We start from the raw sequence: 19,576 nt of genomic DNA on the forward strand, positions 1-19,576 counted from the left end.
AGATCATCACATTCGTAGATAGAGAAAATAAAGTTGTATACCTAACCTAGGAAGGCTTCCTGGATATCTCATAAGGAAACAAGGTCTGATCTCTCACAGCAACTGAACACACTTGGAAGTGTCCCTACCTGTCTTTAAATTGTGCATCGTCAATTCCTTGCCTACGAAGCAGATCCTGTGGCCCATAGGGTGTGTCTTTGCATTTAGAGTCTGTGTCACAGAGTAGGGTTTGCAGCAATGGGAAGAAGCCAGTACTAGGAAGGTTTCGAGGTGCAAGGTAACCTAAAAGTTAAAAACAAACAAACAAACAATAATTAGATCACTGTGATGTTTGCCTGGGAAGGGAAAGGAGTGCAGTTTTGTGAAATTATCTTCTGCATTATGACTGTTTGGGTCCCCCATGTATCAAAAGACTTTAAAATGCTTGTTGCCCCAAAAACTTCTCTTCCTGGGATTTACTCTAAGGAAGTAGCTGCAAGAATGTTTTCCAGAGTGTTTTAAAAATAAATCACAGTGTACCCATATAATAAAACACAAGGCAGCCAATAAAAATGTTGTCAAATAATATGGAAAATATTTGTAATATACTGCTTATTAAAAAGAGGAGATCAGAAAACAGTATGACCAGAATAGCCATAATTGTAAAAAATATATATAAATATATGTAGTATATTAAAAAATCTGGAGTGGGACTTCCCTGGCAGTCCAGTGGTTAAGAGTCCACACTTCCACTGCAGGGGTCTTGGGTTCGATCTCTTGTCAGGGAACTAAAATCCCACATGCCGCATGGCACGGCCAAGTAAACAATAAATAAATTAAAAAAATAAAAAACCTGGAGGAATTTTTTTCCTTGGTGGGTATTTCAAATGACTTTGTTTACTTTCATTTGACTGTATATTAACTATTTTCTCCAACAATGTACATGTCTTCTTTTGTAATCAAAGTCATTATAAATGCAGCCAATCTTCCAAATATAGGAAATATTTTTGGTGTCCTCAAAATTTAACATAATAGCTAAATTAATTATCCTGGACACACAACATATTCTTCCTATTTAAAAACCAATAATAATGGTATGAATTAATACGCAGATTTTCCCCAATATTAAAGCCACAAGTATTGTAACGGTTAATGGTTTTGTAACCTTTACTTCAACATTTGCTTTGTAAAATATGATGATGGCACACACATGAGTCAAGATAAAAGGCAATGAACATTGTGGTACATGACTCTTTTTGGATTTTGGTTTTCTCAGGGTATATGGCCAGTAGTGGGATTGCTGGGTCATATGGTAGTTCTATTTGTAGTTTTTTAAGGAACCTCCATACTGTTCTCCATAGTGGCTGTACCAGTGGCACATATATACAATGGAATATTACTCAGCCATAGAAAGAAAAGAAATTGAGATATCTGTAATGAGGTGGATAGACCTAGAGTCTGTCATACAGAGTGAAGTAAGTCAGAAAGAGAAAGACAAATACCGTATGCTAACACATATATATGGAATTTAAGAGAAAAAAAATGTCATGAAGAACCTAGGGGTAAGACAGGAATAAAGACACAGACCTACTAGAGAATGGACTTGAGGATATGGGGAGGGGGAAGGGTAAGCTGTGACAAAGCGAGAGAGAGGCATGGACATATATACCCTACCAAATGTAAGGTAGATAGCTAGTGGGAAGCAGCTGCATAGCACAGGGAGATCAGCTCAGTGCTTTGTGACCACCTGGAGGGGTGGGATAGGGAGGGTGGGAGGGAGGGAGATGCAAGAGGGAAGAGATATGGGAACATATGTATAACTGATTCACTTTGTTATAAAGCAGAAACTAACACATCATTGTAAAGCAATTATACTCCAATAAAGATGTAAAAAAAAAAAAGATAAAAGGCAAGCTGTGAATTACAAATCTTTTCACAATTAGGTTTGATTCTAAAACACTAGCTTCCTCCCTTCGGGGAATACAGAGACAATGAACTTTCAAAAAAGGCAGGTTTACCTCCCAGGAGCCTGTGCAGCCCACAACTGCCAGGGTACTGTGATCCAGGGACAACTTCCCCCAGAGAACACACGCGCGCCTCAGGCTGTTGCAACGTTGTACCGGCCTCTGCCACCGCAGCTCGCCCCGCACTCCGTGCCCCCTCCCTCCCCCTGGCCTGAGTGAGCCAGAGCCCCCGAATCAGCTGCTCCTTTAACCCCATCCTGTCTGAGCAAAGAACAGACGCCCTCAGGTGACATACACGCAGAGGTGGGGCCAAATGCAAAGCTGAACCGTGGGAGCTGTGCGAACAAACAAGAGAAAGGGAAATCTCTCCCAGCAGCCTCAGGAGCAGTGGATTAAATCTCCACAATCAACTGTGATGTATCCTGCATCTGTGGAATACCTGAATAGACAACGAATCAGCCCAAATTGAGGAGATGGACTTTGAGAGCAATGATATATATATTTTTTTCTCTTTTTCTCTTTTTGTGAGTGTGTATGTGTATGTTTCTGGGTGTGATTTTGTCTGTATAGCTTTGCTTTTGCCATTTGTCCTAGGGTAATGTCTGTCTGTTTTTTGTTTTTTTGTTTTTTGTAGTACAGTTTTTAGTGCTTGTTATCATTGGTGGATTTGTTTTTTGGTTTCGGTGCTCTCTTCTTTCTTTCTTTCTTTTTTTTCTCCCTTTTATCATGAGCCGTGTGGATGACAGGCTCTTGGTGCTCCAGCCAGGAGTCAGTGTTGTGTCTCTGAGATGGGAGAGCCAAGTTCAGGACACTGGTCCACAAGAGACCTCCCAGCTCCACATAATATCAAACGGCAAATATCTCCCAGAGATCTCCATCTCAACGCCAAGACCCAGCTCCACTCAACGACCAGCAAGCTACATGCTGGACACCCTATGCCAAACAACTAGCAAGACAGGAACACAAACCACCCATTAGCAGACAGGCTGCCTAAAATCATAATAAGGCCACAGACACCCCAAAACACACAACCAGACGTGGACCTGCCCACCAGAAAGACAAAACCCAGCCTCATCCACCAGAACACAGGCATTAGTCCCCTCCACCAGGAAGCCTACACAACCCACTGAACCAACCTTAGCCACTGGGGGAAGACACCAAAAACAACAGGAACTATGAACCTGCAGCCTGCAAAATGGAGACTCCAAACACAGTAACTTAAGCAAAATGAGAAGACAGAGAAACACACAGCAGATGAAGGAGTAAGATAAAAACCTAGACCTAACAAATGAAGAAGAAATAGGCAGTCTACCTGAAAAAGAATTCAGAATAATGATAGCAAAGTTGATCCAAAATCTTGGAAATAGAATGGAGAAAATACAAGAAACATTTAACAAGGACCTAGAAGAACTAAAGAGAAACCGAACAGTGATGAACAACATAATAAATGCAATTACAAGTTCTCTAGATGGGATCAATAGCAGAATAACTGAGGCAGACGAATGGATAAGTCACCTGGAAGATAAAATAGTGGAAATAACTACTGCAGAGCAGAATAAAGAAAAAAGAATGAAAAGAATTGAGGACAGTCTCAGAGACCTCTGGGACAACATTAAACGCACCAACATTCGAATTATAGGAGTCCCAGAAGAAGAAGAGAAAAAGAAACGAACTGAGAAAATATTTGAACCTATTATAGTTGAAAATTTCCCTAATAAGGGAAAGGAAATGGTTAAGTCTAGGAAGCACAGAGAGTCCCATACAGGATAAACCCAAGGAGAAACATGCCAAGACTGTATTAATCAAACTATCAAAAATTAAATACAAAGAAAAAATATTAAAAGCAGCAAGGGTAAAACAACAAATAACATACAAGGGAATCCCCATAAGGCTAACAGCTGATCTTTCAGCAGAAACTCAGCAAGCCAGAAGGGAGTGGTAGGACACCTTTCAAGTGATGAAGGGGAAAAACCTACAACCAAGAATACTCTACCCAGCAAGGATCTCATTCAGATTTCACAGAGAAATTAAAACTTTTACAGACAAGCAAAAGCTAAGAGAATTCAGCACCACCAAACCACCTTTACAACAAATGCTAAAGGAATTTCTCTAGGCAAGAAACACAAGAGGAGGAAAAGACCTACAATAACAAACCCCAAACAATTAAGAAAATGGTAATAGGAACATACATATCGATAATTACCTTAAATGTAAATGGATTAAATGCTCCAACCAAAAGACACAGACTGAATGGATAAAAAAACAACACCCATATATATGCTGTCTACAACAGACCCACTTCAGACCTAGGGATACATACAGACTGGAAGTGAGGGGATGGAAAAAGATATTCCATGCAAATGGAAATCAAAAGAAAGCTGGAGTAGCAATTCTCATATCAGACAAAACAGACTTTAAAACAAAGACTATTACAAGAGACAAAGAAGGACACTACGTAATGATCAAGGGATCAATCCAAGAAGAAGATATAACAATTGTAAATATTTATGCACCCAATATAGGAGCACCTCAATACATAAGGCAAATGCTAACAGCCATAAAAGGGGAAAGCGACTGTAACACAATCATAGTAAGGGACTTTAACACCCCACTTTCACCAAGAGACAGATCATCAAAAATGAAAATAAATAAGGAAACACATGCTTCAAATGATATATTAAACAAGATGGACTTAATTGATATTTATAGGACATTCCAGCCAAAAACAATAGAATACACTTTCTTCTCAAGTGCTCATGGAACATTCTCCAGGATAGATCATATCTTGGGTCACAAATCAAGCCGTGGTAAATTTAAGAAGATTGAAATCATATCAAGTATCTTTTCCGAGAACAACGCTATGAGACTAGATATCAATTACCAGAAAAAATCTATAAAAAATATAAACATTAAACAATACACTACTTAATAACCAAGAGATCACTGAGGAAATCAAAGAGGAAATCAAAAAATACCGAGAAACAAATGACAATGAAAACTGACGCCCCAAAACCTATGGGATGCAGCAAAAGCAGTTCTAAGAGGGAAGTTTATAGCAATACAATACTACCTTAAGAAACAAGAAATATCTCAAATAAACAACCTAACCTTACACCTAAAGCAATTAGAGAAAGAAGAACAAAAAAACCCAAAGTTAACAGAAGGAAAGAAATCATAAAGATCAGATCAGAAATAAATGAAAAAGAAATGAAGGAAACAATAGCAAAGATCAATAGAACTAAAAGCTGGTTCTTTGAGAACATAAACAAAATTGATAAACCATTAGCAAGATTCATCATGAAAAAAAGGGAGACGACTCAAATCAATAGAATTAGAAGTGAAAAAGGAGAAGTAACAACTGACACTGCAGAATACAAAGGATCATGAGAGATTACTACAAGCAACTATACGCCAATAAAATGGACAACCCGGAAAAAATGGACAAATTCTTAGAAAAGCACAACCTTCCGACCCTGAACCAGGAAGAATTAGAAAATATGACCAGACCAATCACAAGCACTGAAATTGAAACTGTGATTAAAAATTTCCCAACAAACAAAAGCCCAAGACCAGATGGCTTCACAGGCAAATTCTATCAAACATTTAGAGAACAGCTAACACCTATCCTTCTCAAACTCTTTCAAAATATAGCAGAGGGAGGAACACCCCCAAACTCATTCTGCGAGGCCACCATCACCCTGATACTAAAACCAGACAAAGACATCACACAAAAAGATAACTACAGGCCAATATCACTGATGAACATCGATGCAGAAGTCCTCAACAAAACACCAGCAAACAGAATCCAACAGCACATTACAAGGATCATACACCATGATCAAGTGGGGTTTATTCCAGGAATGCAAGGATTCTTCAATATATGCAAATCAATCAACGTGATATACCATATTAACAAATTGAAGGAGAAAAACCATATGATCATCTCAATAGATGCAGAGAAAGCTTTCGACAAAAGTCAACACCCATTTACGATAAAAACTCTCAAGAAGGGCTTCCCTGGTGGCGCAGTGGTTGAGAGTCTACCTGCTGATGCAGGGGACACAGGTTCGTGCCCCGGTCTGGGAAGATCCCACATGCCGCGGAGCGGCTGGGCCCGCGAGCCATGGCCACTGAGCCTGCGCGTCCGGAGCCTGTGCTCCGCAATGGGAGAGGCCACTACAGTGAGAGGCCCGTGTACTGCTAAAAAAAAAAAAAAAAAAAAAAAAAAAAAATCTCAAGAAAGTAGGCATAGAGGGAACTTACCTCAACAGAATAAATGCCATATATGACAAACCCACAGCCAACATTGCCCTCAGGCGTAAAAAATGAAAGCATTTCCACTAAGATCAGGAACAAGACAAGGTTGCCCACTCTCATAACTATTATTCAACATCGTTTTGGAAGTTTTAGCCACAGCAATCAGAGACAAAAAAGAAATAAAAGGAGTCCAAATCGGAAAAGAAGGAGTAAAGCTGTCACTGTTTGCATATGACATGATACTATACATAGAGGATCCTAAAGATGCTAGCAGAAAACTACTAGACCTAATCAATGAATTTGGTAAAATAGCAGGATACAAAGTTAATGCACAGAAATCTCTTGCATTCCTATATCCTAATGATGAAAAATCTGAAAGTGAAATTAAGAAAACATTCCCATTTACCACTGCAACAAAAAGAATAAAATACCTAGGAATAAACCTACCTAAGGAGACAAAAAAGCTGTATGAAGAAAATTATAAGACACTGATGAAAGAAATTAAAGATGATACAAACAGATGGAGAGATATACCATGTTCGTGGATTGGAAGAATCAACATTGTGAAAATGACTATACTACCCAAAGCAATCTACAGACTCAATGCAATCCCTATCAAACTACCACTGGCATTTTTCACAGAACAAGAACATATAAAAATTCACAATTTGTATGGAAACACAAAAGACACCGAATAGCCAATGCAGTCTTGAGAAAGAAAAACGGAGCTGGCGGAATCAGGCTCCCTGACTTCAGACTATACTACAAAGCTACAGTAATCAAGACAGTATGGTACTGGCACAAAAACAGAAATACAGATGAGTGGAACAGGATAGAAAGCCCAGAGATAAACCCACACACATATGGTCACTTTATCTTTGATAAAGGAGGCATGAATATACAGTGGAGAAAAGACAGTCTCTTCAATAAGTGGTGTTGGGAAAGCTGGACAGTTACATGTTAAAGAATGAAATTAGAACACTCCCTAACACCATACACAAAAATAAACTCAAAATGGATTAGAGACCTAAATGTAAGACCGGACACTATTAAACTCTTAAAGGAAAACATAGGCAGAACACTCCATGACATAAATCACAGAAAGATCCTTTTTGATCCACCTCCTAGAGAAATGGAAATAAAAACAAAAATAAACAAATGGGACCTAATGAAACTTCAAAGCTTTTGCACAGCAAAGGACACCATAAACAAGACGAAAAGACAACCCTCAGAATGGGAGAAAATATTTGCAAACGAAGCAACTGACAAAGGATTAATCTCCAAAATTTACAAGCAGCACATGCAGCTCAGTACCAAAAAAACAAACAACCCAACCCCAAAATGGGCAGAAGTCCTAAATAGACATTCCTCCAAAGAAGACACACAGATTGTCAACAAACACATGAAAGAATGCTCAACATCATTAATCATTAGAGAAATACAAATCAAAACTACAATGAGATATCATCTCACACCAGTCAGAACGGCCATCATCAAAAAATCTACAAACAATAAATGCTGGAGAGGGTGTGGAGAAAAGGGAACGCTCTTCCACTGTTGGTGGGAATGTAAATTGATACAGCCACTATGGAGAACAGTATGGAGGTTCCTTAAAAAACTAAAAATAGAACTACCATATGACCCAGCAATCCCACTACTGGGCATATACCCTGAGAAAACCAGAATTCAAAAAGAGTCATGTACGACAATGTTCACTGCAGCTCTATTTACAATAGCCAGGACATGGAAGCAATCTAAGTGTCCATCAACAGATGAATGGAGAAAGAAAATGTGGCACATATACACAATGGAATATTACTCAGCCATACAAAGAAACGAAACTGAGTTATCTGTAGTGAGGTGGATGGACCCAGAGTCTGTCATATAGAGCGAAGTAAGTCAGAAAGAGAAAAACAAATACCGTATGCTAACACATATATATGGAATCTAAAAAACAAACAAAAAATGGTCATGAAGAACCTAGGGCCAAGACAGGAATAAATACGCAGACCTACTAGAGAATGGACTTGAGGATACGGGGAGGGGGAAGGGTAAGCTCGGACAAAGTGAGACAGTGGCATGGACATATATACACTACAAAATGTAAAACAGATAGCTAGTGGGAAGCAGATGCATAGCACTGGGAGATCAGCTCCGTGCTTTGTGACCACCTAGAGGGGTGGGATAGGGAGGGTGGGAGGGAGGGAGACGCCAGAGGTAAGAGATATGGGGATATATGTATATATATATAACTGATTCACTTTGTTATAAAGCAGAAACTAACACACCATTGTAAAGCAGTTTTACTCCAGTAAAGATGTTAAAAACATAAAATAAAATAATACATAAATAAATAAATAAATAAAAATAAAATAAAATTAAAAAGGCAGGTTTAGAAACAATGAGGGTAATTCCAAACCAAAGACTGCAGAGCAAAACCTTAACTTCCTCATGAATCTGTTAAAAAGATTGTCGGTACAGATATGTTTTTATTATAAAAAGAAAGAAGAAAAGATAGTAAGAGCAACATGGCTAAGTATGCACTATCAGTAGAAAGAATAATAAATAGAAATTCAATCTAAGTAACTGAAATGCAGATCTACATAAAAAAATAAAATTGAAAATAAAAAGGAAGGGGTAATAGGAAAGTTGGCCAGAAAAAAATTAAAGAGAAAAAAAAAATGAAATGGAGAGAAAGATTAGAAGATGCTATACTGTTGACTTTGAAGATTGAGGAAAGAGCCAAAAGCCAAGGAAAGTGGGCAACCTCTAGAAGCCAGAAAACAGATCCACCTAGAGCCTTTGGAAGAAATGCAGCCCTGCCAACACCTTAATTTTTAACTCACTAAGACTAAATTTTGGGCTTCTGAACTCCAGAACCATAAATTAGTAAGTTGGTGTTGTTTTAAAGTCACAAAGTTTGTGGTAATCTGTTACAGCAGCTGTAGGAAAAACTAACACATATGATAATACCAGTATGAATTAAAGTTTCGAAAATTCAAAAGAAATTGGAAAGACCTTAAATCCATCAGACTATTCACTACTACCTTCTAAGAAGCTTCTTTTTTTGAAACCAGAAAGACCCATGTCTTTGCTAATATTAAACAAGTGAAAATTGCAGTGAACCTTCAATGTTTTCACTGTGGCGCAATTCCTTGAATAAGCACAGAGCAGCAAATTACGTGTTAGCATTTCACGTCACCCCTCTATAACGAAATGCTGCCACAGTGAACTGCATACAGCAAGACCTTTATAGTTCTGCAGTGGAATTTCACCATTAATGGTAAGTCACCCTTTTACACAGATTCCACCTGGAGCCACTAACTCAGGGTTAGGAAGAATCCTAGTCCATCTCAAAACATGCAGGGGGTCGTTTGAGTGGAAGGCAGATAGAACCAGGTGACCCCTTTGCTCTATACCACTCACCAAGCTGATGGCGTGACTAAGCCAGTGCTGAAAACTGCCAGCTCAGGAGAAGCCACATCGCAACAGGAAGAAAGGAAGAGAAGGGAAAAGATGTCACGGGAAGAAGGTCTAGTAAGAGGTGGCACATTACATCCAGTTTTACTTACTCTGGCACTAATTACAATTTGAAAATTATTAAAGAAAAATTTGAAAGAATTTAAACCCACAACATTCTTTGCTATGGTTAACAACAGATGTGCTTATTTTACAGGAAAATTCATCAAGGAATTTCTTTAGAAATAAGATCCCATGGTGTTTAAAAAGTATAGACAGTCCATATTTTGCAGTTTTGTTGTTTTGTTTTGTTTTGTTTTTTTTTTGTGGTACGCGGGCCTCTCACTGTTGTGGCCTCTCCCATTGCGGAGCACAGGCTCCGGACGCGCAGGCCCAGCGGCCATGGCTCACAGGCCCAGCCGCTCTGCGGCATGTGGGATCCTCCCGCACCAGGGCGCGAACCCGTGTCCCCTGCGTCGGCAGGCAGACTCCCAACCACTGCGCCACCAGGGAAGCCCCTTGCAGTTTTTTTGATAACTGATATTTAATTTGTTACAATGGGTTCATGAAAAAGAGGAACTGGTTGTGGTATGTACAAGTTTAAGTTAACACAGCATCACGCAGAATCTGAACTGCCTGCATTATTTATTTTACCATCACTTTTTAACCAAGAACCATACACTCATTGAAACAAGAGAGCAACAACAATAGCACTGACTTATCAAGCATCTACTGTATTCCATGTATGTCATTCATCCTTCTTTGATATCCACAGTATACTTTCTCATGCCCATCAACTTGTCACAAAATCTGGAAATCCTCTAGAACTAACAAGTCAGAATGAAATAGATTTAAACTGTATTGTAGCTTTCTTGTGAAAAACATGAAATTTTCAATCTTCTGCCCATCTTAGTTATGTGTACAAGGAAGTAACTACTCAGAGCAATGGTGGAATGCAACCATCCATCCCATGTTGTGAAGAGCTGCTACTTCTAAACTGAACTCATTCTACTCTGAAGGTGTCTCTGGCACTTTCAGGCTCCAAAATTATGTTTGTCTTTATATTCCTAAATGCTAGGATGCTGGAAAAAGAGTCACATTTCTCTATCCCTCATAGAACTTCTGTGCAGCGAGCACGGAGCATGCCAAGTTAAAGCTAATCATTGGTGGCCCATGTTCACAGCCAGAGCACAGATTTTAGGATACATGTGGTGGAAGATGATAAATGTGCAAACTATGGCACCACTTGTAGGTGAAAAACCAGATCTAAGGGTCTTGGGATGGAGTGTGAGGCAGAATAAAGTCCTTGGTATCACGAGTCCCCAAAATCTCTCACTCAGGACAACATTCACACCCATCTCCAGGAGGAAAGCTATTGAAGAACTTGCAATTTTGCGGGGAAATTGTAGCCCGGAGACTCCAGCAGAGTCTGGGAGTGAGGTGGGGTGGGTAGTAAGCAAAATTTCAAGCCACTTATGCCAGGCATCGTCAGTGAGGTGGGACGAGCAGCCACCCATGGGTGGGAAGCGGGTGGTCCCATAAGATGGATGCAGTCAACATTATTGACGCAGTCCAGTAACACTGACAAGAGTCCAACGGTATTCCAGGGAGTGGATTCAAACCAAACCATAAAACATTTTTAGCAGTAAACCACCAGTTAACTAAGCTTTTAACTAAATCAAATTTAGTTTTCATCGTTTTAAGAATGAAACTGGCATTACAAAAAGATCCAGTTTAAGAATTTTCAATAAGATACTTTGTAAAGAATTATGATATCAACCTATACCTCTGTGTTTACCTAGAAGGAGGATCAAGTTTGATTTTCCTTTCCCTTTCTGCACGAATGTCCTTATTCAGTACAACATTAGGGTGACATGACATAAAAATTACAGCAGTAGCTCTCAAAGTGCAGTGCCTGGCTCAACAGCATCAGCGTCACCTGGAAACTTATTAGAAATGAAAATGTGAGATCTACTTCGTAAAAAACGTTGGGGATAGGTTTCAGTAATCTTTATTTTAACAAGTCCTCTAGGTAATTCTGATGCACACTAAAGTTTGAAAACAACAGGATTAGACTGCAAACTTTTCTATAAGAGTTGGATAGTAAATATTTTATGGTGTGGGCCATACTGTCTCCATCACAATTACCCAACCCTGCCATTGTAGCATGAAAGCAACCATAGACAATGTGTACATCAATGCGCCTGCTTGTATTCCAATAAAACTTAATTTATGAAAAAGGCAATGGACTGGCTTTGGTCCACAGGCTGTAGTCTGCTGACCCCCAGGAGGATAACCTCTTACACATGTCCCTCTCCCTCTCCTGCCTCGTTCATTTCTTGTTTACACCTGACCTCCATCCTTCTTTTCCTTTTCCCTTATCTCATCTAATCTACCTACTATTCTCTTTTCTCTTCTTAATCTTTTGTTCTTTCCTTTCCACTTGCCACCTTCTTCTTTCCATTTCTTCTTTTCTCTCCTCCTCCTGAGGCTCCCCTTTCTCTTACCTACCTCTCCATCTCATTACTCACTGATATAGCCAAGAATGCACATTTCTCCCAACATCCTCTCTTATTCTTTTTTTTTCTTTTTCACCACTACAGAAGGATTTTTGCCCACTTCCATAATAACTTCAGGAGCTTTCTGCTCATTGGCACTATCTACAGAAGTACTATTTTCTACTTACTGTACTTTTTTTTTTTTTTTTGCGTTATGCAGGCCTCTCACTATTGTGGCCTCTCCTGTTGCGGAGCACAGGCTTCCGACGCGCAGGCTCAGCGGCCGTGGCTCACGGGCCCAGCCGCTCCGCGGCATGTGGGATCTTCCCGGACCGGGGCACGAACCCCGCGTCCCCTGCATCGGCAGGCGGACTCTCAACCACTGCGCCACCAGGGAAGCCCCTTACTGTATTTTTAAAGAAAGAACTGTCACAGTCTTTTTGGTAATGAAGCCACTTCCATTTGACATCATTAGGCTCAGAAAGCATTCTGTAGGCTGCCTTGGTGACATCTGTAAGTATTATAATAATGGTAGAATCGGAGAACTTCCACTGTGTTTCTTTGTGTTTTTCTCGAAGCAGGTCAGAACCCAACCTAGGTGGTATTTTTGTGTTTCCAGGTGAAAGGAATTTGTTCTTTCCCCCTAGTGAAGAGGTGAATGATAAATCTTGGAAGAAAATTCTGACTTTTTAAAATATGGAGTTATTCATTCGAGGAGTTATATTTTTCTTAACTTTTTGGATATAGGGTCACATCTGCAGAAAGAGTATCAGGCCTTCTAATCAGGCAAATGATAAGTCGCCTTGTGAAACACCATGGCAAGAATCTGTCACCAAGACAAGCACGCAAAATGAGACAAGTATATCTGGAAATATTACCTGCAAACAATCAGATAACCAGATATGAATAAAGAAAGTATGGGAAAGGAAATGAATCTCAAAGTGTATCTGTAATAATTTATTAAAGTAAGTCTTTTCATTCTTCTAATTTTTGAGCAAATTTCCTTCTCAATTACATTTTTAAAGACATAATTAAAATTATGAATGGCATAAACCTGACCTTTCAAATTATCATGAACCACAGGACTGTCCTTGTTCTCGTACAAATGCACTTTCCATTTGGAAGATGAGGCTGTTCCCTGAGGAGAGCTGTCTTGTTCCCCTGCCCATCACGAGGTAAAATCAAATACACTAGCTCTTCCTGACTTTACTCCCTCTGAAAAACGGCTTTTTTTTTTAACCTTTGCAGCCCAGAGAGACCTTAGTTTAGGATTAAATACTGATATGACTGTGAATCTTCAGATAGAGACATTAGCTCAATAAAACTGCACTTTTTGAGAGACTAAAGAATAAGCTAGGGCCTCCCTGGTGGTGCAGAGGTCGAGAGTCCGCCTGCCGATGCAGGGGACACGGGTTCGTGCCCCAGTCCGGAAGGATCCCACATGCTGCGGAGCGGCTGGGCCCGTGAGCCATGGCCGCTGAGCCTGTGCGTCCGGGGCCTGTGCTCCGCAACGGGAGAGGCCACAGCAGTGAGAGGGCCGCGTACCGCAAAAAAAAAAAAAAAAATAGAATAAGCTATTTGAAAGAAAGAAAAATTCTTACATATTTTTTAGCACAATGCTTGACACATTGTAAGCAATAATTAATTATATTAATAAATGAATCAATGAATAGATGAAACCCTGAGGGTCACAGTGAGACAGCATGATTTAGGATTTTAACATAATATACATCTTTATCTTTATTATTTGTAAGACAAAGTTTCAAATTTTATCCCTAAATTATAGTAAGTTCAATGGATAACAATGGATATAGTAAGTTCAATGGATAATAAGTACAAAGGATAACATTGCATTATGTTCATGTTCCTTATAAAAGTGGAGAGATTGATGCTGATTAATGAAATCAAGAACATTTATCATTACAGGCTCTTTAGTTCTTGGCTTCTCTGCAAACCTAGCTGGTACACACTGACATGTAAAACATCAACCACTGAGTTTATTATCCACAAAGTGAATCCATCCATCATCTATTCAATAAATATTTACTGAACAGATATTGTATGTCTGTGGTGCTAAGTAAGGTTCATTCTTCTATTAAATCTTCTTTCATTTAAACATTTTTAGAATGTAACTCTGGGTTGTTAGTGTGTGTGTGTGTGTGTGTGTGTGTCTGTGTGTGTGTGTCTGTGTGTGACTGTGTTTGAGAGAGATACAGCAAGTGAGTGCCTGCTTTCAAACCTCATCATACTTTTATTAAACAAAATGCATATGGAAATCATTTGTTTTCATGAGTCGTCAGAAATTTTATGTATAAAATATAATTTAAAATAAATAGTAAAACACCGGCTTAAAAAAACTTCATATTTTGAGAGAATTAAACAATTATAATTTCATGTGAACCCCATGACAGTCCTATAGGATAGGCAGGGCAAGTGTACACCTATTTTGCAGATAACTGCAGAAAGATCAAACAATTTGCTCAAGGTTACATGAAAACCAAAATGCCAGGGATGGATCTAGAACAACCATGATATATGACAATAATGAAAACAACAGTTTTTTCAGCTAAGTTTCAGTATATCTTGGAGTGAACAGACTGAGAATTTGAAAAACAGATACCACTTCTGGTTTTGCTGTTGATTCACTGAATCATCAGGGGTAAATTAACCTCTTTATATCTCTATTTCCACATCTACCTAATTGAGGATAAAGGGCCTTGCCACCTCACAAGGTAACAAGAAAGATTAATTAAAGCTTGTGTAAGGTGCTTTAGCCCCTGTGTAAGGGCTAAAGTGAAACTGGGTATACATGGTATGACTGTGCTGATTGGTCATATCAAAATTGAAGCATTGAAGAGGAAAGACCACACAGAATCATGAGTTACCATTGCTCGCCAGACTGCTGTTGCAACATCTGTCTAATTCACACGCAATGGCTGGGGCTCTGCTGCTCTATGTGATCTCCCATCTCTGTGCCTTAAACCAATGAATGGCTAGGATGATTGCATGATGTGTTTCTCTCCCTAGTAATTCATAATGTGTACCTGTATCAACTGGTGAAGTGCTTCAATTACTGCGTGCTCAGTGGGTGTGGTGCCATGACACATTCTCCCTCATTCTCCCCAGGCAAGTCTTGCTTCATAGCATAGGTGCTTTTCCAAGTTCAAACCCATTGGCAAAATGAAGACAGTTTCTGGCAGTGAGGTCTGTGGCACAATGACTACTCCTTAAAGCGGTGGGTAAGGAGGTCCTGTATACTCAAAAGGTTGGCATCTGTATATGTTTAATGGCTAGAGCCACAGAGAACAAGAACAAACTTTGGGTCATTGAGATGGTGTTCTTCATGCTGGGATCCTTCCCACGTCTCCCACATCCCTTGGAGTTGCTTCCAAGTATCACAGTCAACAAATTTTGAAAGGTGCAAAAAGTGTCCCTGTGGGGATAATTTTGGGCTCTGGTTATGACACTGCAGGTGTGAGAGGAAGTGGGGAAAGATTCCTGCCTGCTTTATGTCTTCGGCTTATTACTATTATTATTTTTTAAAATTTTATTTATTTTTGGCTGCATTGCGTCTTTGTTGCTGCACACGGGCTTCCTCTAGTTGGGATGAGTGGGGGCTACTCTTTGTTGCAGTGCGCAGGCTTCCCATTGTGGTGGCTTCTCTTGTTGCGGAGCACGGGCTCTAGGCGTTTGGGTTTCAGTAGCTGCAGCACGTTGGCTCAGTAGTTGTAGCTCGCGGGCTTTAGAGAGCAGGTTCAGTAGTTGTGGTGCACAGGCTTATTTGCTCTGTGGCATGTGGGATCTTCCCAGACCAAGGATCGGACCTGTGTCCCCTGCACTGGCAGGCTGCACCACCAGGGAAGTCCCCTATTATTATTATTTTAACATCTTTATTGGAGTATAATTCCTTTACAATGGTGTGTTAGTTTGTGCTTTATAACAAAGTGAATCAGCTGTACGTATACATATATCCCCACATCTCCTCCCTCTTGCGTCTCCCTCCTACCCTATTTTTTAAGATAGGAGGGTGAGGCAGTTTGGAATTGGGACATTGCTATCCCTTTGGATGTTATCTCTTTGATCCTAAAGTACACACTTGAATAGATGGTCACCCCAAATGGCTCCATAATCCACCTTACTAAGTTTCTGGAACACTGTGCTGTTCTCCTTTCTGAATATTAAGGAGACCCTGCTGGGTGATGAGTTCCAAAGGGCATGGTCCAATCTATTCAAATTGTAAACAAAATGGTTTGATTCAAGGCTAGGAGACATAACAGGAACACGTACATGCTAGATAATAAACTGCCACATGGACAGAATCTGGAGAAATTAAAAAGCAGGAATCTCCACTAATACTACTCAAAATATTCCCACTTGGCAAAGAATGTTGAGTTCTACAGCTCATCTTGGGGTCTGTTCATCCTGTTAGACAGGGCCTAACGGTAACCAATATTTTGCTTTTCTGATGCTTGTTTTTTAGGAAGAGAGATTCACAATCGTGTTTTAAAAATCTCCCTGCCACGGCCATTCAGAAACAGAATCTTGGCAACTGTTTTATTTCCTTCTAACTTAGAGTTAAAAGAAAAATGAATCCTACATCCTCATTTCATTGCAGGACATTCTTCCTATAAAACTTAATTTCCTAATTCTCCCTGCATGTGGCTGACCAGGAGAGGACCCTCTGGCCCCTGGGGCAGAGGACCCTCTGCCCCTGGCCCCTGGGGCCCCTGGGGCAGGGCTAAAGTGAAACTGGGTACACATGGTATGACTGTGCTGATTGGTCATATCAAAAAGACCTGGTACCGGTGGGTTGAGAGCCACTGTGCTGAGCCCCATCCATTGCAGCCCCTCCTCTGAGACAATTCCCCCTCCCACAGATCCAGCAACATCAGTTAACCTGTAGCAAAATGAGGGAGTACTCTGGAGGAGTGATACTTCCTCCAGTGCCACCACATCTGTTCTGATTTGTGCAAGAAGTGCTATGATAATTGTTAACTACATTGCATATCAACCAGGTGTTTACGTAGTTAACTCACAAAGCCTGCACTGGGAGAATGAACTGAGGAATTAATCCCTCTCCCATTACAGAGGGTCTCCAATGGGATGTTGCGGATTGGGAGAGTAGGTAGTGGGGGGAATATCAGGAGTTCCATAAACCAGACTCTGGGGCCAAATGAGTTTAGGAAACTAAATTCTATCTCCTGTTCTGGGAAAGCCAGAATATATTTGCATATTAAAGACTCTGAGAAGTTTTTTAGTAAAAAACCTGAATAACTTTGGTTAATTCCACATTTCCACATATGTGCACACAGAATTTTTTTCCTTTCTTCTTCTTCCTGTTTCTTAAGGTAGCACTGGATCATATCCTGAGGATCAATATCCCATGGGGCAAACTTTGGGAAACAGTGCCTTAACCCATTGCCTCATGTATTCCCAACTGAAAAGGGACCTGGAACTGGAAAGATTCCTCCCCGCAACCCTTTCCAGGAGGGAACTTTTTAATAAGAAAATATCTTGGCTTTGAGTCTTATTGTACTAAAACTTACTTGTAAGCATTCTCTTCACTAAGTTGGCTTAGATATAGTAATTCAGCAAGCACCTTAGCATTTATTTATGGGAGTCCATTACAACTGTGGCAGTCCTTCAGCAACATCTAAGCCATTGCTTGGAGAAGGGAATTTCATTCCAGAAGGATTTGGGGAGGTTTTTAAAAGTACACAGTCTGGGACTTCCTTGGTGGCGCAGTGGTTAAGAATCTGCCTGCTAATGCAGGGGACACGGGTTCGACCCCTGGCCCGGGAAGATCCCACATGCCGCGGAGCAACTAAGCCTGTGCACCACAACTACTGAGTTTGCGCTCTAGAGTCTACAAGCCACAACTACTGAAGCCCACGCACCCAGAGCCCGTGCTCTGCAACAAGAGACGCCACGGCAATGAGAAGGACACGCACCGCAACGAAGAGTAGCCCCCGCTCCCCACAACTAGAGAAAGCCTGCGCACAGCAACGAAGACCCAATGCAGCCATAAATTTTTGAAAAAAAGTATCCTTTTTAATCCTAGCTTTGCAAATGATTTATTACATAACCATGACCTCTACAATGAGCCATTTCCTCACTTATGCAGGAAAAATAAATCCGGACTACCCATTCATCATAGCTATTACAAGTAGAAGAATCTCCTATAAAAGGAGATTAGCCATGTTGAAGTATTAAGCACTTAATATAAGATGAAAATTATGTTTGAAAATTAAAATGTGATCTCAGTAACCCATTAAGAATTATGATATGGAGAAAAGAATTTCAGTAGTCATCCCTATAGAGGTATGTTACTATTTTTTCTCATTGAGAAATCGGATTCAGTTATGATCACAGAGAACTTTGTGCATTACAGTATAAGAATAAAAGTCAGTGAAATACATTGCTAGGATCATTGTATAGAAAATAATAGGTCCGGGCTTCCCTGGTGGCGCAGAGGTTGAGATTCCGCCTGCCGATGCAGGCAACACGGGTTCGTGCCCCGGTCCGGGAAGATCCCACATGCCACGGAGCGGCTGGGCCCATGAGCCATGGCCGCTGAGCCTGCACGTCCGGAGCCTGTGCTCCGCAACGGGAGAGGCCACAACTGTGAGAGGCCCGCGTACCAGAAAAAAAATAAATAAAAAATAATAATAATAGGTCCTATAAAGGCAGAAGCTTAGTAACTTCTCTGATTCAACAAATGCTCTATTCGCTTGGGAAGAACAGGGTCTGGTTCCGGATCTGATCACTCCTCAACAGCCTGTGTCATATTTAGATCTCGGGTATTCATATTACATCAATTTACAAATGATTGATGTGACAACCTGCCAGTGGAAAATGTATGTCACAACCTTTTCTTTTAAGCAGGGCTGCTGACAAGTAGCAGCCTCATCTTCTTGTCAAACTTGACTTTCTCCTAAGCCAACGATTCTCTTACCAAGACTTCTGCCAATCCGAAAGAGACAATTTAAGTGAACTGTGGCTCGCTTTGTAACCCACAACATATTTACTGGCCTTCCTCCTCCCTCTCTATAGAGTTTTTATCAAAGCCACTGTCTCATTAGGAAAAAATAATGAGAGAAAAATTCCCCAGTGGCATTTTCTTAAGTTGTAGAGTCAAAAAAATATTAATATAGCAATTAGTATTTCCTATTTTTTCTAAGAAAAAAGTTTTTTTCTGAAAAGAACATACCTCAGAAAAATATAATTGAAATCATGAAATTCCATTTTACACCTATCAGATAGGCCAAAGTTTAAAAAGTCTGACAATACCAAGTATTGGAGAGGATACGCAGCAGTGGGAACTCTCATCCCACGGTGGGGAAAAATAAATTAGTAAAGCTACACTGTGGAAAGCACTTGGCCACAGTCAACAAAGTTTAAAATATACATAGTTCTAGG

General features: G+C 40.1%; 1 protein-coding gene across 1 annotated transcript in view; it reads right to left on the reverse strand.

The window, feature by feature from the left end:
* Positions 1-19,576, reverse strand: part of ABCA12 (ATP binding cassette subfamily A member 12) — a gene marked incomplete at both ends in the record, with an annotated part of 179,106 nt that overhangs the window by 119,813 nt on the left and 39,717 nt on the right. The window contains one exon of the mRNA XM_082840648.1: positions 129-282. Within this exon, the coding sequence (XP_082696774.1) occupies positions 129-282 (154 nt within the window). The remainder of the gene's footprint in view (positions 1-128; positions 283-19,576) is intronic.

This window comes from Leucopleurus acutus (assembly GCF_964270905.1).
Source record: "Leucopleurus acutus genome assembly, chromosome: 6".
Classification (NCBI taxonomy): domain Eukaryota; kingdom Metazoa; phylum Chordata; class Mammalia; order Artiodactyla; family Delphinidae; genus Leucopleurus; species Leucopleurus acutus.